Genomic DNA, 24,956 nt, shown 5'->3' with positions numbered 1-24,956 from the left:
ACAGTGGGACTCAATCAGCGCACTGTCTGACCATACGGCGATACTACTACTTGTAATGTAGGCTCTGCGCCGAACAGACAAACTTTCAAGCATTATTTTCCCTTTTTTCTCTCATTATTATTATTTTTCTCATAATTATTTCTTGCCGTCATTTTTAATAATTTTTTTTATTTCCCAATTCTTAATTGTTTGATTTTTTTAATGTTAAATATTAGGAAAAGAAAAAAAGAAAATTAACTTTTTGCCCGAATTTTTTTTTTTTTATACGGTTGACGATTTTTAGATAATTTTTTTTCTCTCTCTCTCTCTCTCTCTCTCTTTCTGTTTTTTCTTCAGGAAAATCATATATAAATAAAATATCAAAAGAGAGGTGCATTACTATTTTATGTAAACCGATAAATTTTCCGCCAGGCGACAAGAGACAAAAATGGATAATAACAATTGATCGTTGGAAATTTATTTAAAGCTATCAATTTATGTACCTAATGAACTAATTTTAAAGAACTACGTGTGTTAGTGTCTCTATTAATAATTTTCATTGTAAATTAATTATAAACAAAACAGTAAAAATAGTAATAAAAAAAATTATTGTTAATAATAATAATAATAATAATAATAATAATAATAATAATAATAATAAAATCGATTAAAAATATTAACAAGAAAAATAATAATTAATAATAAAAAATAATAACTATTATTATTATTATTATTATTATTATTATTATAAAAATTAATAATAATAGTAATTACAAATAAAAATAGTAATAATAGTTATAATAGTTTAGTAAAAAGTATAATCAAAGTAAAAATATTATATAATAAAAAAAATAATCATTTTTATTGTTATTATAATAATAAAATAAAAATTCTTTTTAACAACTAAAAAGAGAAATATATTTTTGTAAAGGAAAATAAAATTCAAAAAGTGAATTACTGCGGAAAAAAATTAATGTGTTTTAAATTAAAATTCAAAAAAATTGGAAACAATAATTAAATTAGAGAAATAATTAAAAACTAAAGAAAATATTTAAAAGCGAACAAAATTATAAACTTACCAGTTCAATGGGCTTCGATTTAATTTTTTTTTTTTTTTTTGAGCACTTAATAGAAATAAAACATAAAAACTAAAATTTATTTAAATAAACGAAACAGCGTATTTTCGCAAAAATAAATCGTTAGTGAATTTTTTTTTCTTTTTTTTTTTAAATAACAAAAAGTGAAATTTCTTTTCGAAAATAAAATTATTGACGCAGACGCAAATGAAATTTTTTTTTTAAAGATTTAAAAAAACGCAAAAATTAAAAAATCAATGCGAATGAAAGTCTTTTCGAAGGTAAATTATATAATGATACATGACTTAAATTAAAATGATGATTTCAAATGAAAAAAAATTAATAATTAGTATAATTAGAGAAATTTTAAATAAACAAGTGGTAAAATAGAAAAAGGAAATGAAAATTCAAAGAAGAAAATTTTACATGTAAAAATAATTTTTAAAAGTTTTTCTATAAAAACATATAAGGAGAAATTTTCTAAAAGAAATAAAAATTAAAAACGATTGGAAATTTCAATGAGAGAAAACTTATATAATCATTTTCTTTTTTCATAATATTAAAATGAATTTTTCAATAAATTTTTCAAATAAAAGAAAAATCAAGAAATAATGAATTTTAAAAAAAATGGATTTCTTATTTCAAAAAATAATATAAAGAACAAGAAGTGTATAATAGAAAGAATAATAGAAAAATAAAAAAAAAACTAAGGCATATAAAAGTTGAGATGATTGAGAAATTAAGAGTCAATTGTATAAAAATTACGTAACATTTTATTACAATTTTTTTTTCTCAGTGTGTGTATTGTATCTTGGCGTTTTTTTTTCTCTTTTTCTTTTTAATAAAATATTTGGTACCATTTCGTAGAAATACTTATATCATAATAAACCAACCAACATTCTTTTTTCGTTTCTGAACCTTCCTTTTTGTCATTTTTTTTTTTTTTTCATTTTTCATTTTTCAATATAATCCCTGCCATAATAATAATTTTTCACTTTTTTCTTCTTCTTTTCTTTTTTGAGAATAATTATATTATTATTAATAATAATAAAAACGGCAAATGAGCACGTGTTTATTATTTTATTTTATTTTTTTTTCATTAATAATTATTATTATGTGTTATGTATGTCTTTCATCGCAGTCGGATCAGTTATCGGTACTACACAATTATTTATTATTACAAAAAAAAGAAGAAAGCTCGGAGTTTTGTTACAATAAAATAAGACTCGTTTCGTACAAAAATAAACAATTAAAATATAGAATATTATCGATAATGAACATGTTTTCTTTTTTTTTTACCTTTTAATTATTATTATTTTATTTAAATGACGAGGTGTGGATGACGTTAATTATAATCGTAATTTGTAATAATTAGAATAAAAATTAAATTATATTATTAATATAATTATAATAATATTTTCAAATAATATTACAAATATTTAAAATAATACAAATAATATTCAAAATAATATTAAAAATAATAATAATAATAATAATAATAATAATAATAATAAAAATAATAATAAAAATAATAATTATAAAAAATAACTAAAGAAAATAATACAAATAATAATAAAAATAATAATAAAATAATGAGTAATAATAAAAATATAATAATTTTAATTAGAGAAAATTTCACGTTCACGCAACAAAGAGGAATTTACGAATTTAAAAATTCGATATTATAAATAAAATATTTGATAATTGAATATTTCTTGTCCGACTGAATAAAAAGGGAAAAAAATAAAAAAAAAAAAAATGCGTAAAAAAATAATTTCGTTCAGTCATTTTTTTATATTAGAACGAGAATAGATTGAACGTCAGACATGCATTTTGATTTTTTTTTTTGGACAGGTATTTTTGCGTTCTATATATATTATATGAAATGAATAATATAATATATATGCCACATTGAATTTCAGCCGCAGTAAAAATAGCGAATATTTTTTATATAGTAGCAATAATATTAATAATGATGATAATGGTAATAATAATAATAATAGCGTTATAATTATAGCGGTATAATTTTTTTTTTTTTGCAAAGAAATAGTAGCATTATTTATTTAACATAAAGGACAGTCGGGTTGTCATGTCTTGCATGTTTGATTTCGTCGTTTCGTGCGACATTTTTTTTTTCTTTCTCTCTTCTTTTTTATTCGTGCGTTACTTAATATTTATATTTTTTTGAGGGTAAAAAATTTTTTTTTAATTTTTACAAAACTACAAAAGAAAAATTCTACAGCTTAGTTACAAAAGGAAAAGTCTAATTACAAGAGAATAATTTTAATTTAATTACGAAGAAGAAAATTCTACTAGTTTAATTAGAAAAATTACTAATTTAATTAGAAAAGGAAAATTATAGTTTTGATTAGAAGAAAAAATTTATATTTTAATTACAAAAGAAAATTTTTTATCAAAAATTTCTTGAGGGTTAAAAATGGTTTTAATTTCTCCAATTGAGAACGCCAAGGTCGCCGCTAGGTGGCTGGAGAAATTCCAAGAAAGGAACTGAACTGCCATCTAGCGGTGACCTTGGCGTTCTCAGGTGGAATAATCTCCATATTTGACATCCGATATTGGTAACTTATTTATAAAAAATAGTGTAAATTTAAATAAATATTGGAAAAAGTGAGTGAATTTAAAAAAAAATGGAAAATAATCAAAAAATTAAGAAAGGAAACAAGCAAAAAAAAAAAATAGATAATAATTAAAAAATCTAATTAAGAGAGCGGAAGTCCTCCGAAACGAAAATTGGAGACATTGATAGCAATATTATTTTTATATAATACTATATATTATTAATATATACTAGAAGCAACAACACAACAACAAATCAAACACAAAGCTTACACAACCAGACACAAAAAATGAGAAAAACATAGGGAAGAAAATATATAAGTGTAATACATATTATATTAAAATCATATTATATATTAAAATATTCATAATAATAATAATATTAATAATAATAGTCATAATATATTATCGCATGTCCGTAAAATTACATAAAAAAATATAGAAAATAATAACCTCGCAATTTTTTTTTCGTTTTTTTTTCTTCTCTCTCTCTCTCTTTCATTCTCACTCACAAATAATATTTTTTTTTTCTCACTTGCAAAAAAACACACACTCTCGGTCATGGCGTTCGCTACATCTATATTTATATATTTATATAATATTATAATCGTAAATATAGAAACTGAAATAAAAAAAAAAAAAAATTTGATGCTGCGTATGTGCCTGCCGTCGAGTTTTTTTTTTCTTTTCATTTAATATTTGGGTCTATTCCCCTCTTCATTCCTTAAAATTCTTATTTTCATTCTCTATTTCTTGTCATTGAGAGCAAATACAATGGTAATTAGTTATTACAAATACTAAGTTTCTAAATATATTATCATTACGTTTTTTCTTCCTTTTTGTTTTATCGTCATATTAATAGAAAAAAAAATCGTCTCTCTTTTTAATGCCCAAAACACTCCAATAAAAAAAAAAAAAAACTTTTGACTTTCAGCAAAAAAAAAAAAATAGCAAAAAGAAAAAAAAAATAAATGCAAGAAATGTCATCAGTCAATCCAAGTGTTCGAAACAAAGAACATTGGTAACTCGAAAAAGAAATCCCCCCCCCCCTTTGGAAAATATTAATTTTTTTAAGAGACATTTTTTTTTTTTTTTTTTTTTTTGACTCATCTGGGACTAAAAAATTGCGGTGAAAAAAAATTCTTTTTTTTTATCTCACTCTCACTTTTTCTCACTCTCTATTCTCTCTTTCTATCTCTCTGTAAAATTAAAACATTGTCTTATTTTACGGAAAGAAAAAAAATTTTTTCCGATATATTAATAAATTGTTACTAAATAAAAATTCTAATATAAACAATGTAAATATCAACCATTGGTCCTTGGGGTTAAACTCTTAAAAAAGAAAATTTAATTTTTTTTTCCTCTCAAAAAGCGTCCCAGGGGAGTGTGGAGCGTTTCTTATAATAAATTTCTTTTTTTTTCAAAATAATAAAAATTAAAAAAAAAAAATTCTCCAAATTCCTTTCTCAAAAATTTCAGTCTGAAGAATTAACGATAACATTTTATTTTGTATATCGCAAGAATATTACTGGAGGTTACTGGCAAATTTATGCATAAATATATAATCGTCTATAATCGTACATATAAAATTAATATATAATAATATATTTTTTATTATTATATTTCTCGAGGAATTTTTATAATCAAGTTAGTAATTACAATGAAATATTTTATTTGTATGATTATAGTGCATATTGTACTGAATAATTATATAATTGTATAATAATATAATACAATATAATATAGTAATAATATAATATAATGATAATATATTTATAATATAATACAATTATAACAGTTATAATATAATATAATTATAATATTATTATAATATTATAGAATTATAACAGTTATAATATAATATAATTATAATATTATTATAATATTATACAATTATAACAGTTATAATATAGTATAATTGTTATATAGTTATAATATTATATAATTATAATATAGTTATAATATAATATAATTACGATATAATTATAATATAATTATATTATAATATAGTTATGATATAATTATAGTATAATATAATTAACAAAACAAATATTATTATATAGTAATATTATATTTTGTTATATTGTTATATATTTATATTATTCATATTATTTATATTTTTTATTTTTCATTTATATTATTAATTATATTGAAATATATTATAAATTTATTATTATTTTTTTTTATACCAGACTTAAAAAAAATTTTTTTTTTTATTTATATTTATGCATATATTTTGCGCAGCAAGGAAAAGTCGACTGTGCGAGCAGCGTTGCTCCATATTTAAAAAATATCTTTGTCTTCGCGATTGAAAATCACTGAGTATGATTAGGAAAATTGAGAATCACTGGCAATAACGCGAGGCTGTTTCTTTTTTTTAAATTAATTGCTCGCCATTTGTCACACTACAATAATAATAATAATTCTAATAATAATAATAATATAATAATAATAATAATAATTATAATAATTCTAATAATAATAATAATATAATAATAATAATAATAATAATAATAATTCTAATAATAATATAATAATAATAATAATCATCATCATTAATAATAATAATAATTAATAATGATATTAATAATATCGACGTCGACAATAGCAATAATAATATTATAATAATATAAATGTTGATAAAATGTCAAATATAAAATATCTTCGCTACATATATTATTTAATTAATTATATTTTTTTTTTCGTCTGCGCTCTCTTTTTGCTCTCTCATTTTTATTTTCGCAATTTTTCACTTTTGAACCGCAGCCGGGGCCCTTGGGGAAAAAAAAACACTACGCACAACATTCAATATAATAATAATCATAATAATAACTATGTGTCACATATATATATATACTTTTAAAAAAATTTTTTTATTTGTTTATATATTGTAAATTATAATTGCTAAGTGGTTCCTCTTTCTTCAAATTGAAAAAATTTTTGTCAAAAAAAAAGAAAAGATTCTCTTTCCCTTCCCCCCCCCCCCTCTCCCTTGTATCTCTTCATATTTTCCCACTCGAGTTTCATTTTCAAATTGTTTCTAAAAAATATTAGCACTATAACATTCACCACACGATTTAAATTTCTTTTCTTTTATCAGTCGGAGCAAAAAAGCTATCTCGCACCTTGTTCCCTTTCCCCCCCCCCCCTGGAGTAATTATCCATTTTTTTTTTATTTTTTATCTCACTATTTTGTGTATAAATCGGTCATTTGACAAACCTCCATTTTAAAAAAAAAATCTTTTTTTTTCTTTAAATATCGCGCGCTTGTTCATAATAATGGAAAATAAAAGAAAAAAAAATTTCTTTTTTTAATGAAAAAAAAGAAAATAAAATAAGTTTTTTTTTTTTTTAATATTAGGATACAAAATTGTTTTGAAATACTGATTTCTCTAGTTTTAGGGGCGAGTTTCCATTTATATATTATTGGGAAAAAAAGGGGATTTTTTTTTTTAATGTACTTGATTTTTTTTTCTAATTTCTATTCACACATAGATACACACTGAGACGAAAAGTATAATATAGAGACGAGAGTAGCAGGAGTTGTCTTTGAAAACAGTTCTAAATATTTAAACGTTCGACTATATATATATATATATATTTATTTATTTATTATTTGTTTAAATGCTAAATCGAAAACTTGAGCGAAATTGAAAAATAAACTATATTTATAGTATATAATATAATAAATTGTCACTGAGAAATGAAGGAAGAACGATATTGTCGAATTTTTTTTATTCTTTTCGATTATAAATTTTAATTTGGATCAAAAAAAAAATTTTTTTTTTTAATAATTCAATGGAATTGAATAGAATTGAAGTGAATTAAATGGATTTCGATAACATTTTATATCATTCGAATTAAATTGAATAGAATTCTACAGAGTCCAATAGAATTGCATAGGCTTCAGTAGAATTGAATAGAATTTAAGAAAATTGAAAAGACTTCAATAAAATCGAATAGAATTCAATAGATTTGAATAGAATTCAGTAGAATTCGAATAAAATTGAATAGAATTCAATAGAATTCGAATAAAATTGAATAGAATTCAATAGAATTCGAATAAAATTGAATAGAATTCAATAGAATTGAATAAAATTGAATAGAATTGAATAAAATTGAATAGAATTCAATAGAATTCGAATAAAATTGAATAGAATTCAATAGAATTGAATAAAATTGAATAGAATTGAATAAAATTCAATAGAATTGAATAAAATTCAATAGAATTGAATAAAATTCAATAGAATTGAATAAAATTCAATAGAATTGAATAAAATTCAATAGAATTGAATAAAATTCAATAGAATTAAATAAAATTCAAAAGAATTGGATAAAATTCAATCTCTACAAAAAATTCAATAGAATTGAATAAAATCCAATAGATTTGAATAAAATTTAATAGAATTAAATAAAATTCAACAGAATTGAATAAAATTGAATAGAATTCGTTAGAATCGAATAAAATTGGATAAAATTCGTTAGAATCGAATAGAATTGAATAGAATCTAGTAGAATTTAATAGAATTCAATGGAATTCGAATTAAATTGAATGTAATCCTTTAGAATTGAATGGAATTAATTTTTTTTTAACTTGAATGCAAAACAATCGAAAAGAGAGAAAAAAATGTATTTAAAAAAAAAGAAAAGGACAAATATCGTTCAAGGCATTCAATTTACATCTGAGATCGAGATTGTGGGCTGAGAAGAAACTGCTCGTAGCCACGTTGATTCTCGTCGAAACGGCAAAAAGAAAAAAAAAATAAAATAAATAAAAAATAATACAGAGCCTTTTTTCCATTGTCAATATCAGCATCTAATTTATACTCAAATTTTTCCCTTTCTCTCTCTTTTCTCACAATATTAAAGATAATCGATTAAATAAGTACGACTCTATATTCACAAGAAAAATAACCGTCTCTTTGTTCTTTTTTTTTCATTTTTCTCTCTTAAAACATGAATACGAACAGCTATTATTATATTCTTTCTTTATCTCTTCTATTTTTTCATTTTTAAGTAAATTCAAGTTAGATAAGTATTAGAAAAAAAAATAATTATTAAGTAATTAATCCGTAGTGGCAGTGGAAGGGCTGGGGTTGTGGGAAGGGTGGGGGGAGGATGGCAATCCCCTCCCCAAAAAAAAGCGCAGTCACGTTTACAAATATATATATATAATATATAGTTACAATGTACAAACGTATATAATATATAATATATATTAAGAATATATTTCAAAAAACGTTCTCTCTCTATCTCTCACTCATATTTTCCGCAATCACTACACATATATATATTTAAATTACTGCAAAATAAAAAAAAAAATAAAGAAAAAAAAAATTTTTCAAAACCTCTTTTTTTAAATGATTGTGCGAATAATGCGAAATAATAAAAACCCCCACACAATGCAGTTTAAAAAAAAAAAGAAGCAGATGGAAAATTTTTTTTTAAATCATATTTTCTATATATATATATGCTTTTTTTTAATATATATATATACCTATACAATAGAATATAATAACATATTAATACAGTTTAAATTAAGCAACAACGATCGTCTTTTCTTCTCTATGAATTCCTCTATATTTTTTTTTTAATATTATTATACGCTCACGTTTAAAAACTATTTTTTTACTTCTATATTTTTTTTATACTTTTTTTTCTTCATAATTCTCTATGATTTTTTTTTTATTTCCTTAATGTTTAATTATTATTCTTTGAGATATGTATCGTCGTGTGTTTCACATTCTAAAAAATTCATTTCTATTCCTATTCGTCACTCAAAAAATTAATAAAAAAAAAAAAAAAAAAAAAAAAAAAAAAAAAACTGGGAGGGGTGGGGGGTGGACAAGGGAGATTCGACAACACCTGCTCTCTTTTCTCCTCTTATTCACTCATTCAACTATATAATCATCCAAAAAATTCTTGAGAGACCCTTTTTTCACGCCATTTTTTTTTCTTTCAGGGAAAAAAATAGATCTTTTCAACCGTCCGTCAAAATCACGTCTTGTATAATATGAGCTTCGTGTATGATTTTTTTTTTATTTAAGACTCATTTCTCTCGTTTCTTGGAAAAAGAATTTTTTTTTCACCGTTTTTTCTTTTTTTTATTTTTAAAAATTGTTTTTTCTACGAAAATGGCAGTTATCGGTCACAGCCAATGGCTATTTTTTTTTATATGTTAATGTATACGCATTACGCCCTTAATGTATTTTTATATATAATATATATTAAATCTATAATATTATTCGTAACTATTATAATTATTAAATATTATCGTTTACTGTATCGTTAAAATCTTAGCCACATTTATTATTAATGAATACTCGCTTTTTATTTATTTTAGTTTTTTTTTTTAAATTTCTTTATTAATTAGTATATGAAAAGTTGAGATCAAATGGAAAAATAGATATATTTATTATATAGAATTAAATTTGAATAAATTTTTCAATTAGATTTTGAAATATTTATATATAGAATTTAATAAAATTTTGATGGAATTGAATTGAATTTTTTTTTCTAAAAAAAAAAATGAAAATCTCACTAAAAATACAAATAGAATTCGATAAAAATAGAAAACTATTTAGTGGAATTAAAAAATATACGATAGAATTGAAAAAAATACGATAGAATTGAAAAAAATTCGATTGAATTAAAAAATATTTGATGGAATAAAAAACAAAACTTCAATAGAATTCAAAAGACTTAAAATAGAATATAAAAGAATTTCGTATACGATGCACAGCAGAATTGAATAGAATTGAAGTAAAATTTAACAAAATGAAATAGAATTGAATAAATTTCAACAAAATTGTATACGATTCAATAGAATTTTAATTAAACTCATAAAAACTAAAATAAAATTCTTACGAATTGAAAAGTAATAAAAAAAAAAATTTGGCAGAATTCACTAGAATTAAGAAAATTTAACAGAATTGAATTGAATAAGTTCCATTGAATTAAATAGAATTCAAATTGAATTGAATTTTCTTGAAGTAAATAGAATTCGATTGAGTTGAATAAAATTTAATTGGACTAAATAAAATTTATTGTAATTAAATAAATTGAACAGAATCGAATGGAATTTCATTGAATTGAATGAATTCCAAAAAATTAATAAGAAATCCATTGGATTGAATAGATTTCAATAGAATTAAATTGAATTTTATTGAATTGAACAGAATTCTATTTTATTGAATAGAATTAAATTAAATCAAATAGAATTCATTAGAATTAAAAAGAATTTGACTGAACTGAATAAATTTAATGCAATTAAATAGAATTCAATGAAATTAAATCGAATTCAATGTAATTAAACTAGATTTTTAAATAATAATGTCAAATTAAATTGAATTTAACGATATTCAATAATGAAATGCAATAGATCTTAATTTTTGTTAAATAGAATTAAATGAAATTCAAAAGAATTGAATAGCGTTCAACAGAATTGAGTAGAATTCGAATTAACTAGAATAGAATTGTATAGAATTCAACAGAACTGAATGTAATCTAAATTAACTTAAAAATAATTCAATGGAAGTAAATAGTATTTAGTAAAATTTACAGAAATTAAATGCTTTGAACGGAATTGAATTGAATTCAAAAGAATTGAATGGAATTCAATAAAATTGAATAGAATTCAATAAAATTGAATAGAATTCAATAAAATTGAATAGAATTCAATAGAATTGAACAGAATTCAATAGAATCGAACAGAATTCGAATAAAATTCAATAGCATTCGAATAAAATTGAATAGAATTCAATAGCATTTAATAGAATTAAGTAGAATGGGATAGAATTCAATAGAATTGAATAGAATTCAATAGAATTTAATACAATTCAATAGCGTCCAACAGAATTGAATAGAATTATAATTAAATAAAATTAAGGAGAATTATAAATAGATATTCAACAGAATTGAAAAAATGAATTTACAAACCAAAATTAAGTCAAATATAATTAAATTTTTATTAGAATTTCATATAAAAACGTAATAAAAAAATACAGTAAAGAATCGAAAAGAGAAAAAAACCACAAATATCTCCATTCAAATAAACGAGATTAAGTCACAGAGATGATATTATAATACATTAAAGACGTGCGTGTGACGAACAGTCGATTTTTCCAAAAAAAAAGAAAATCGTAAAAATCATTTTGAAAGGGAATAATTTTTTTCTTTCTTTTTTTCTTAAACAAAAATATCGTTCATAGAAGAAAAAAAAAAGAAAATTCTCGACTTATACAATATTTTATTCGAATTTTTAAACTTATTTTCATTCCTATATATCTTTTTTGTATAAATGTATAATAAAAACACGGGTGAATTAAATTCTCACCCCCCCCTAAAATTTCTTTCTTTTTCCCTTGCAAAACGATTTAACGGTTTATATTATAATTATTGAACAGCTGAAAAAATTTTCTGGTCTCTTTTTAACACTCTCATACACATTATTACAATCACACAAAAATTTATACATACACAACGAAAAAATTGTTTCACAAAAAAAATTGTTTTTTTTTGCGAAAAAATCCCTTTTTTTTATTCTAAAAAACTTTTTTTTAAAAACGCCCTTTTTGTCTTATTTATACGCGTTTGAGAAAAAAATTCACGAGCGCAAAACGCCATAAAATAATATATATTTATATATAGATTACTAGCATTTTCTCATTTCCCTCCTGGTTTTTTTTTCTTTCTTTTCTTTTTTTTTTTTTGTTTCGCTATAATAGTTTATTTATTTATTTATTTTTTAATATATTTATATATTATATTATAATTCTTATATATCCTACGTATTTAAAAATCTTCATCGATCGTGTCTAAATCTTGTCTTACTAAAAACTTGTTTTTCACTATTTTTTTTTTTTTATTAAACCCTCCCTCCCCATCCCTTTTCTATTTAGCCCCCGAAAAAAATTTCCCTATTTTTATAAATTTTCATTTTCTCACGTGAAAAAAAATTCTATCTCCAAATTTTATATAGTGATTTTCGATCAGACTTATATATGTTGAAGTGTTTTGTGAATGACATTATTTTGCTTGATCTACATATATATATATGTTTACTTTTTTTTTAATTATATTCCGCCATATTGCGCGGTGCTTTTTTTTTAAAAGTCAGAACGTGAATGCTAAAGAGAATACCTATAAATATATAATATATATGTATGTCATCACCATTTTTTCAATTTTTTTTTTTTTTTTTTTTTTTTGTTTATACTTAACATAGAAAAAATATAGAATTTACTTTGCCTCGAACTTAAATATAATAAACCTCTCTTCTCGAGTATCGTTTTTTTTATAATATTATTTTTTATATATATATATATATTTATATGTATAATGTCATAAGTGCGCGGGGTGCATCTTATTACACAATGACAGGGGAAGGGCGCGAAATATCGCCCAGAAATAAAAATTAAAAAAAATAGACGAATTTTTTTTTTCTTCTCAATTTATATTACTAAAAACAAAAAAACGTAAAGATTTGAAATTCTTTCATAAAATGTAATTTTGTCATTTTTTTTTCTAATATATAAATAGGATTAATTATTTTACAATATTAATTTTTTTTTTTTTTTTTGAAAATTAATATTATAATTAATTAAGATATATTTATAAGTGCGATATAATTTTGGAGAACGCGAAAGAAGGAAGGAAGACCTTTAAAAGGTCGCCACATTTGAAAAAATTAAAAAAAAAAAAAATAACCTTAAGGGGTTGTTCGAAAAAAAAGCGGAAATTGTCCGCGTGGTTCCTTCTCAGTTCTCACCAACACGAATTTTAAATATATATATATAAATATGTCGGTGCTACAATGATGATTTGAGCATATTTTCGTAATGGCAACGATTTAACGAGACCAAGAATTTTTTTTTTTTAAACACAAAATGAAAAAAAAGAAACGAAACATCCAAATTTAAAAAAAAAAATTTCGTCAACTTTTGTCAGCCTTTTATCACTATTTTTTTTTTTTTTTTTTTTGAAAAAATTATAACGCCTTGAACAAAATTCACGACTTTTGATATTTATGGGGGTTCGAGCGGGATATCCCAGAAAGAAAAGTCGTAAATTCCGTTTCTTTTTTTCTTTATCTCGCGGGGCCATTTTGCAAATATTAATATGTGATATTTATATAATATATATAATATAATATAGCATATATATATAATATACGTTTTCTCTTCTTCTCTTCTGAAATAAAAAGCTACATGCGTCGACGATCCCTACACGAAAGTGTATATCATTTTTTTAAAGAATTATTTTTAATCACTAATTTTTTTTTTTTCCTTTTTTTCATTTTTCATTTCTCAAGAATACAGATTTTGCGATTGGCCGCTTGGTTTTATGCTCCATGATTCGTCATAAAGAAAAAAATTTATATTTCGAAAAAAGCAAAAACTAAGAAATTAAGAGGAAAGAAAAATTTCCTCCCGTCACTCTTTTGACCCTCGTCTTTTTTTTTCTTTACGCGCGAAAAATACAAAATCTAAATTCTCCTCGATAAAATATTCATATATTTATATTTATATATATATATAATATATTTATGTTTATATTTATATTTATAGAATATATATTATTATTATTTTTATTATTATAATTATTATTTCAATTGCTGTGTCGCTTATATAAAGGTAAGATAATACTCTATGCGAGGGGGTTGTTTTTTTTTTTTTTTGACGGTAGGAAATGAGCCCTGACGAATCATTTCGCTCCCTGATGGTTGGAAAAGTAAATTTTAGATTCAAAGTGCAACGCGAATTAGTTCGCTTTGCATTTTGAATGGCCAGTAAAATCGCTTTTGGGTTTTTAATCATAAATAAATATCGATTCGTTGTATTCGGTTATTTTTTTTTTATGGGGAACGTGAGCGATGTGATGAATCGAATTTCCCGAAAATGCATTGGCAGCAGACAGCAGTTGTGGAATTTGAAAATTGTGCGCGTTCATCATTATTCAAATTCGGGATTTTTTTTTTTTTTTTTGTTCTGTTCATTGACAATCAGATATTCATTGACAATAAGTTTTCCGGTCGCGCGATGGAAAATTCTTAATTGTTAAATGTTAAATGTTTAAACGAGGATACGATCGTCAAGGATGAATGGGAGACAAAAAAAAAAAAAAATTTTCTTGGCCGCTCGTTCGTTCAGCAGTTTTTCCTTCGTCTTCTTCTTTTTCCGCTTTCGGCTGCTCCGTTGCCGGAGGTGACGTTCTTTTAAGAGAGTATGCGAAGTGCCTGGAGAACGGGCCTCGAGCACACTGGACAACTTGGATCAGAACTTTCGCAGACGCGATTGCCGCAATCGAGACAGAAGAGATTGTGACCGCAGGGCACGAGTGCGGCGGTGATTTCCTTGTCGCCACAAACGACACATTCGCGTCTTCCATTGGCGCTGCCACCGCCCAATAATGAATCGGTTGGCGATGCTGGCGAGGCCGAAGCAGGTGGCGATGGTCTCGATGGCAGTGCAACGCCAGGGAATGACCAGATCGATGACGATGATGCGGCTTGCGATTCGAATGATGGCGATTCACCCAAACCCTCATCTCTCTCCAAACCAGCGCCCCAAATAGCGACGAGATCATTCAAACCCGGAGCGCCTGAGCTGCTCGATGAACTGCTGCAACTTCCACTGCTGGAGAAAGCACCACTCGAGCCATTCGATCCATTCGATCCCGATGGATCGAGACATCCAAGAATGGAACCAAGACCGCCACGACACAGAGCACCCAAAAGATCAGCGTCCTCAATGCCTGGACCAGTGCCAGTGCGTAGGGCAATGTGAGCCTCGATTTCACGTTTTGCCGCCTCAACACTCTCTGGGAGACCGGTGACTTCAAAAACTGGCTCCTTATCGCGACTTGGTGTCACAATGTAGGTGTGCGTTTGATGTTGAATCCTCTTGATTGTCGCGCCCTTTGGACCAACGACAAGGCCAACAACTCTGTATGGTACTCGCACCTGAATTGTCACGTGTCCTGGAACTGATGCTGGTGGTCCTGGTGGTGCGCCAAGTAAGGCTCCCAATGAACTTTTACGTGATGCACGAATCTGCGAGAAATGCTCGGCTGCTGAGAGAATTTCACGTTTTGCCTTTGCAACATCCTCCTTGCGTCCTGTCACAACGAATACTGGCTCCTCACCACGTACTGGCGTTTTTATATAGGTGTTTGTCTTTGCACGCAGTGCTTTAATCTTGCAACCTGCAATCAGAAAAAAGAGGGAACACATCAGAAAACTGCTTTTCAGTCATCATAACAATCATTATTATCATTATCATCATCATAACAATCATTATTATCATTATCATCATCATCATTATCATTATCATCATTATCATTATCATCATCAATCTAACACTTTTTTTTACTCAAGTTAATAAACAATAAGTAGGTAAAGTTAGGTTAAGCCTAAGGCTTAACCAAGGCTTAAGCTCCAAGCTTAGAACCCAGACTTGGAACTCAGGCTTCAGTCTTGCTATCCGGGCTTAAGCTTTGGAATCCAGACTTAAGTATTGATAGCCAAACTTAACGCTTGGAATTCAGGCTTTAGTTTTGTTAATCAAGCTTGAGGTCTTGTAGCCTAACCGGAAATTAAGACTCAGGCCTGAGTTTAAACCTAGGTTTAAATTTGAAACCTGACTCAAAACTAGGTTTAAGTTTTGCTATTTAGACTTAAGGCTTGGAACCCAGGCTTACCTATTCTTAGCCAACATGAAGGCTTGGAATTTAAGTCTTGGAGCCCAGGATTTTGTCTTGCTAGCCAGACTTAAAGCTTAGAACCCAGGCTATTGTCTTGCTAACCAGGCTTAAAGCTTAGAACTCAGACTTAAAGCTTGGAACCCAGGCTTTTGTCTGGCAAACCAGGCTTAAAGCTACATAACAATACCGGATAGCAAGACCCAAGCTTGGGTTCCAAGCCGTAGGGCTTGGAACCCACGATTGAGTCTTGCTTTCAGGATTTAAGATTAGGTACCCAGGCTTGGATTTTCTTCAGAAATTTGCAAAAAAGAAGATTGAGAAAAGAAAAAAAAGAAGTTTGAGAGAAAAAAGAAAATCGAGAGAAGGAAGGAAAGAAGCAGAAATAGAGAAAGAAGAAAAGAACAAGATTGAGAGAAAGAAGGGAAGGAAGCAAAATGGAAGAATTAGAGAATGAAGGCAAGGAAGGAAAAAAAAGAAAATTTAGAGAAAGAAGGAAAAAAAAGAGAGAGAGAGAGCAACGAACAGGAAACTGGAAGGCACTGAAAGGAAGGAGGTCCCGACCTGGTCTGGTCCTCTCATTCTCACAGACTCTCTGGCCTTGAGTCGGCGCAATGCTAGCAATGCAGGTGAACCACTCCTGGCTTTCTCTCTCTCTCTCACTCTTTCACCATTAAAATTTCCTCTCTCCCTTCAAACTCCTTTCTCGCTCTCTTATTCCTCATGGCACAATCCATCCTCTATCCTTTATTACACTCTGACTCCCTTTCGTTTCGTTCACTCTGATTCACTCTCTCCTTCGCGCCTGTCGCGAGACTATACAACAACCCGAAGGTTCGCATACCACTCTCATCCTTCTCTCTCTCTCTTTTTTTTCTCCTCCACGCACAAATCTCATTAAGTGCCCCATCTTTTGCTCTTGTTTCTCAATTCGAGATTTATCCATTTTCAAAATTGGAATAACTTTTTAAGTCTTAAAATATAGAAGAGTAAATTTTAAGTAAATTAAAAATTTACATTTATTATTAATCTGTTATTAATTATTACCAGTCATAATTATTAAATTTTACTACACGAAATTAATTCCATAGTAAAATTTAGTTTTATTTTATTTTTTTATTCAATTTCGAGTAATAACTCCTAATTGACGAGTTTTTTTTTTTGTCAGTTTTTATTCATATTTAATTAAAGGCTTGAAACAGGGCTAAAAGTTTAATATTAGGACTTTAAACGAGGCTGGGGACTTGATAACCGACCTTGAAACAAGGCTAGACAGTGAGGCTTGAAAAGAGTCTGGAAACTTAATAATCAGGTTAGAAAAGTGGCTCGAGGCCTAATAACGAGACTGAAAGTTTTACATCCAAGCTTAAAATAAGCTTTGGGGCTTAGCAACCAGGCTTGGGACATGCACACAACGCTTAAGACTTGGAACCCAGGCTTTGGCCATGCTATTTAAACTTAAGGCTTGGGACCCACACTTGTGCCTTGTTAACTTAACTTCAAGCTTGGAACCCAGTCTTTAGTCTTGCTAACCAGGCTTAAGGCTTGAAACCCAGGCTTAAAGCTTGAAACCCAGGCTTTAGCCTTGTTATTCAGTCTTGCCAACCAGACCGAAAGTTTGGAACCAAGGCTTTGGTCTTGCTATTCAGTCTTACCAACCAGGCTTAAGGCTTGGTACCCAGACTTAAATCTTGTGAACCAGGCTTAAGGCTCGGTACCTAGACTTGAGCCTTGCTGACTGAGCTTAAAGCTTGGAACCCAGGCTTCAGTCTTGCTAACCAGGCTTAAAGATTGGAACCCAGGCTTCAGTCTTACTAATCAGGCTTAAAGCTTGGGATCCAGGCTTGGGTCTTGGTATCTAGATTCAAAGCTTGGAACCCAGAAGGTTTTTCCTCTAAAGGAAAATAAAATGAAGCAAAAAAAAAAAAAATTGAATCAATTTCGGAGAAGACGCAATTAGTTAAGCAGACTGTTTGTCTATAAAGTAGAGCAGAGCGAAAATAATAATAATAATAATAAACATTTCTTTGAACCAATAAAATTAAAAATTAACCACAAAGGGAAAATTATTGACCGGAAACATTATACGCAATGATTGCACTTAATGCACATTCCCCTTTCATAGTCCATGATCCTTGAATTACGACGCGACAATGTCAGGGACATTTGAGGTTTATTTCTTCAGGGACATTTTACTTGTGTATTTGTTCGTCGAACAACTCTGTAATCTTGACATCGATACGAACTTTATGAACGCAATTTTGTTTGACTGTCATTGCGCCATTCCACCTACGAGAAAGTACGATCCTCTCTCTCTCTCTCTCTCTCTCTCTCTCTCTCTCTCTTTCGAATCGCAAATTCTTATAGACAAGGTCAATTCAACTCCCCCTTTTATTTTGAACCAATATTAAAAATTTGTTCCATCTAATGTCATACATTTGGTCCAAGAACACCATCAGATCCATAATCAGAAAGAAGAAGACGAAGACGAATATGAAGTAAAAGGAGAAAGAAGAAGACGAAGAACTTTTTGATACAAATACCCCCCCAAAAAAAAGGAATGTATAAATAATTTTAATACGAAAAAAATTTAAATGCCAATGGAAGAAATTTTCAATTCTCCATCAATTTGTGTTACAATAATAATTATGATTACAGTCTTTAGGAGCAGTTTGCTTTTCAGCAAGAGAGCAGAAGGAGAGAGGAGAGAGAAAGAGATTCAAGGCAAGGTGTATAAGGTACTCGACCGCAAGTTAAGTACAAGACCCTCATAACGAGCGACCACTGCTTTTAAAAACCACTTTAGAGCGTCATCTCTCTCTCTTTTTCTCTCCTAAGGTTAAATAAAAATTCTTAACCAGTTCGAGATTTTAAAAAAGTGAAAATTTACTTTGTGAACAAGAATAGTATACAGTGTGGATGATGATTAAAGAAAAAATGAAATGGGTAAAGAAAATAAAAATGTCGACAATTGCAACGAACTTGGTGTGGATAAAATCTTGTGTAAGGTTAAGTCCAAGGTTGGATGGAACAATCATATAACTGGGAATATTAAATATTTTTTTTTCTTTCTTTATATTCTTTATTTCCTCTGTTTTTCTCTATTTGCTCTTTTTCCACTATTTTTCGTTATTTCCTCTCTTTTTTCTTTATATTAAGGCTTGGCTTTAAGGCTTGGAACCCAGGCTTCAGACTTACTATAGTCTAACTTAAGACTTGAAATCCAGACTTAAGTCTTGCTATTCAGGCTTAAACATTGTTAGTCAATCTTAAGGCTTGGAACCCAGGCTTGAGTCTTGCTATCCGGACTCAAGTATTGTTAGTCAAACTTAAGGTTTGGAACTCAGACTTTAGACTTAGTAGCCAGGCTTAACGCTTGGAACCCAGGCTTGAGTGTTGCTGTCCGGACTTAAGTATTGTTAGTCAAACTTAAGGCTTGGAACCTAGACTATAGACTTACTAGTCGGGCTTAAGGCTTGGAACCAATACTTAAGTCTTAAGTCTTAAGTCTTGAGTCTTATCCAGTCTTGAGTATTATTAGTCAAACTTAAATCTTGGAACCCAGGCTTTAGTCTTGCTATCTAGGCTTAAGGTACTGTAGCCAAACCGAATAGCCAAACTCAAGCTTGGATTCTAATCCCCAAAGCTTGGAATCCAGGCTTGAGTCTTACTATTCGGGCGTTAAGCTCGATTACCCAAGCTTGCGTATTGCTATCTGGACTTAAAGCTTGGTAGCTTAATTTAAGGTTGGAATTCAGGCTTTAGTCTTGTTAGTCGAACTTAAGGCTTGGAACACAAGCTTGGGTCTTACTATCCGAGCTTATTGGAACCCAGATTTGAATCTTGCTATGCAGGCATAGAGCTTGATAACCAAGATTGAGCTTTGATATTCGGGCTTAAGACATGGACCCCAGGCTTTAGTCTCGTTTCCAAGCTTAAGGCTTGGAACTCAGGCTTTGGTCCTGTTAGCCGGACTTAAGGTTTAGAGCCCAGGCTTGAGTCTTACTATCCGGGCTTGAGGCTTGGAGCCCACGCTTTAATGTTGTTATTCGGGCTTAAGGCTTGGAACCAGGCTTCATTCTTGTTTCCAAGCTCAAGGCTTGGAACTCAGGCTTTGGTCCTGTTAGCTGGACTTAAAGCTTAGAACCCAGGCTTGAGTCTTACTATCCGGGCTTAAGGCTTTGAGCCCAGGCTTTAATCTTGTTATTCGAGCTTAAGGCTTGGAACCCAGGCTTTAATCTTGCTAGTAGGGCTCCAGGCTTGGAACATAGACTGTAAAATTGTTATTAGGGCTCCAGGCTTGGAACATAGACTGTAAAATTGTTATTAGGGTTCCAGGCTTGGAACCTAGGCTTTAATCTTGTTTGTGGGGGCTCCAGGCTTGGAATTTAGGCTTTAGTCTTGATAGGATAGCTCTAAGCTTGGAACCCATGCTTCAGTCTTGGCACTTAGATATAAAAAAATCTGCAAAACTACAAATTTACCCCCAAAATTTCAAAAGAAACTCAATTTTGAAGAATGTAACAGAGAACCAAGAAGAACTCGAGGTATAAAAATATAAACCAAGAGTGTCGATCAGTGGGTAGCAGCAGGAGAAAGAGGAAGGTGCATAATAGCAGCAGGCAGGTGAAACGAGGATCGCACGTACTTGCACGCAGGGACAGGACATTGGGAGGTGGAGGGTGATGATAAAAGGTATAGAAGGTTGCCTCGTGGTCTCTAGATAACTAAAGAGGAGAGAGAAGGGTGACCGATGGCGGCGGCGACCGAGAGAGAGAAAGAGAGAGAAGGTGTAGGTCGGGGAACCAAGTGTAGGGGGGCACGGAAGGAGGGAGGACAGGGGGCGTGGGTCGTAGACAGTTGAAGGGCCGCGGCCAAGGTGAGGTGAGACCGTGAAGCAAGAGAAAACATGAAGAGTGAGACAGAGAGGGAAAGAGTATCTCTTTTAGAGAGAGAGAGAGAGAAAAAAGAAGAGAAAGATTCGCCAGAGAATGCGAAGCCGATTTTGCCTTTGTTTGCGACTCGATCGACGAAAGTGGCGGAATCGACACACAGACAAGCAGAAAAAGTAGAGAGAAAAAAAAATTGAGAGTACGTCTTCTGTTACGCGTATACACTACACTTTACACGAAACAGTAGACGTCGATATAAAATTCGCCCGCATTTTAAAAACTATCAAAATATATTAGATCACGCTTCAATTGATTTTGTCGATTGATTTCTCCATTTGGGAGGTCTCATGCAGTTTGGTTTGCATTCAATAAAAAAAGCCCCCATTCTTCCCCTTTTCAAGGACGGATGTAATTTCAGTCTATTTTCATTTTTGGCTAAAAGAAGGTTTTTTTATATCGCACTTTTATAGTCTGGAGGAAATCCGGTACCAGAAGCTTTGTCCTTTGATTCAAAATTTTATCCTTAAAGTATTTTTTTAGGCCCCTAAAGTTAGCGTCGATGCTATGCGTCTCAAATTGATTTTTTTTTTTTATTATTTTTACGTCCCTGAAGTTAGCATCGAAAAATTAAGTTAAAAATTATTCCAGAGTCAATGAAAAAAATTCTTTCCTTTTCAATTTCATGAAAATGATAATTTTCAACGCTAACTTGAAGAACCTTTTAGTTTTTGTTTATCAGTCCATCAACAAAAATAAAAAATTTGTCTTCTGGTAAATTTTTTCCATATACATATAATTATAACAAAAGAGGATCAAATTTTGTTTACTTCTACATAAGAAAGTGAAAAATTCTTGAAAAGAATTCCTCTATTTTTTTAAGCGGCTGGAAAAATCCAAATCCCATCTTAGAATGAAAAATAATGCCCAAGAGCCATTAGACTCCTTTTGGTAATTACCATTTTTCGTCCGCAGCGTGTTTCTTCTAAAAGAAACGCCCATTGAATACTTTTCGACCATTTTCGCCTCGGGCTATAATCCGACTTTCTTCAAAAGCATCAGATGTCTTTAGTCTTGCTAATTTGTGCACAAAGGAACGAAATACTTGCCGAGTGAGACCAGATCCAAAAAAAAACAAAGAAGAAAAATGGCGAAGATCAAAAATAAAACAAGGCTCTTTTTTCGAAAAAAAAAAAAAATTCTAGAGAGACACACAGACTGCAAATTTTGCACTTTCGTATAAACCCCCATATAGTCTGGAACGAGAATGTTTTCAAGGAAACAATTATATACCTGAGATGTTGAAAAAAAAAGAAATTACGAATAGAAAATAAATTTTTCTCCAATTAACTAAGATTTTATCTATTTTTCGAAAATTAAAGCTAAAAATACAGAAAATTGGAATATTCTCTCTAATTGGAATTTGTAACTTTTTAAAAATATAATTTATAATTTAAAAATTTTTCCACTTCTATTCACTAGTTGAAAATATACAGATTTCAAGTTCCAAGAAAAGAAACAGTTAGAATACATGGCGAATTCTTTGAAATTATATATATTCGAGCAGAGTTCTAGAATTTGAAACAACTTTTAGAATTTTTTTTCCACTTTTTGGTTTTTGACGAAAAAAAAGGACTGCTCCTCTCTTTTAGATTAAAGAAGAAAATTTTCCATTCGTTAAGTACCAAACTGGATCTTCTGAAATATTTCATTTTCTGATTATATTTTTTTTCGGTTTTACAGATCATAAGCGTAAATTTTTACGGTTTTTTTTAGATAAAAATGTAACTCTCTTAAAATTTTTATTTTAAATCGAAAGTTTTTATAGTTTTTTTCGGTCAAAATATAAATTTTCCTGATTTTACCATAAAAACAAAGGTTTTTATTGTTTCATTAGAAAATTGTAAATTTCTCCGGTTTTTAAATAAAAATTTAAAAAAATTAATTAAATTAAAATCTCTTAAAATTTTTATGATTTTTTAGGTCATACTGTAATATTTTCGGTTTTATACGTCAAAGATTTATATTATCAATGTTTTTTAGGTCCAAATGTATAAGTTTTTGGGCTTTTACAGGTCAGAATGTAAATTCCTTCGATTTTTTAGGTCAAAACGTAATTTTATTATTGAAATTTTTCTAAATTCCCCTGTTTAAATGAATATTAAAATGGTTAGAATAACTTTTTAGTTTAAAATTCAAGTTTTTTCAGTTTTGCAGGTCAAAATCTATGCTTTAGTTACTTATTAACTTGTCCGGTTCTACAGGTCAACGTTTAAATTCCCCAGATTTTTTTTAGGTCAAAATTGGACATTTCCAATTTTTATGTTAAAAAGAAAATTTTTAAAGTGAAAATATAAGTTTTTTCAAGTTTTCCAGGTCAACGTTTAAATTTATCCTGTATTTTTAGGTCAAACTGTAATTTTTCCTTATTTTTCAACTAAACCCCAAGTTTTTACCGTATTTCACGAAAAATTGTGAGCTTTCCCGATTTTTCAGGTAAAAATACAAGTTTCCCTAGTTTTTTTTTTAATGTAAAAATGAAAATTTACAAATTACCTAAGTAAAATGTGTAATTTCTTTCATTTTTCTTCTGTTAAACTTGTAACTAAACGTATACCAATAATATTTTCAAAAAAAAAAAAAAAAATTTAAAAACAACCTCAAATGTTTTCTTTCCGATAACGCACTAGAAGCTAGAGATAAAAATCAAAATTTTCGGAGAGTCAACATTCGATAAGACCGCAGTGTGTAGAGTCATCAGGAATATATTTCAAAGGATCCCGAGAGCTAACAATACTATAATATAGTTATTGCATTTAGCCTTAGTTATGCAAAGATATTACCGCAATATAAGAAAAAAAAATAAGCGGACAGTTTTGAAAAATTTGTTTAGATTTCGCTCCCTAAATAGCGGTAAATTTTGCATTATTTCCTCTGTATAGGTGGTCGAGTGTACATGTCCGTTTGTCTGTCCGCATTTTTACTATATATATATATATATATATATATATATATATATATATATATATATATATATATATATATATATATATATATATATATATATATATAGTATACGAATCGCGGCGTGTATATACAAGTTTCTCAGGCAGGTCAGTGAAACTGCGCCGTCAAGTTGAAGGCCAACACCCCCACAATGCATCGGGCAGGCAACGATGTGTCCCCCCCACCACCGCACCGCTTCTCTGCAACATCATGAGAGTTCGACCCTTCTTTTTGCCGAGCCTTCACTCCATACACCCGTCAGCGTGGCCGCGCGCTCTGCTTACTATAGAATATCCGCAGAGGAAACTCCAATATAAGGTCGATAATGTCGGTGCCTGCCTTTCCCACTTCTAGAGGCTTCGTGCTTTATGGCTCTCTCTCTCTCTCTCTTCTTCCTTCCTTTACCAACTTACCCGGATCATTGCTCTCCAGGTCGAACTCGAGGGTATAAAAAAATAAATAAATTCCTTCTACAATATTCTCGAGTCGCACGTTTTGACACTATTTCTCCTATTCATCTTCAAAATCCAAATTTTAATATTTTATCAAGTCAATGTCTTCTTTTTGTTCTCTATTTTGAACTAGTCACAGACTCATCACTAAACTTTCCTTATAGCCTAATTTTTATTAAATCGAATTTATAATAATAATATAATTCTGACGCGCTCTCAAGAAACGATTTTTAGGTTATGTCTGTTTCACATTTAACTAAATTAAAAGTTTTGTATTT

The 24,956-nt window shown here is 28.6% G+C and overlaps 1 protein-coding gene across 1 annotated transcript in view; it reads right to left on the bottom strand.

Moving 5' to 3' along the window:
- Positions 1-11,575: 11,575 nt before the first annotated feature.
- The window catches only part of LOC122506491 (RNA-binding protein MEX3B), a 62,306-nt gene continuing 48,925 nt past the window's right edge, over positions 11,576-24,956 (bottom strand). The window contains exon 2 of the mRNA XM_043618707.1: positions 11,576-15,836. Within this exon, the coding sequence (XP_043474642.1) occupies positions 14,848-15,836 (989 nt within the window). The 3' untranslated portion in view covers positions 11,576-14,847. The remainder of the gene's footprint in view (positions 15,837-24,956) is intronic.

This window comes from Leptopilina heterotoma, unplaced genomic scaffold, assembly GCF_015476425.1.
Source record: "Leptopilina heterotoma isolate Lh14 unplaced genomic scaffold, ASM1547642v1 Lhet_42, whole genome shotgun sequence".
Classification (NCBI taxonomy): domain Eukaryota; kingdom Metazoa; phylum Arthropoda; class Insecta; order Hymenoptera; family Figitidae; genus Leptopilina; species Leptopilina heterotoma.
Note: the sequence above shows the minus strand (reverse complement) of the source record. Positions and strands in the feature narration are given on the sequence as shown.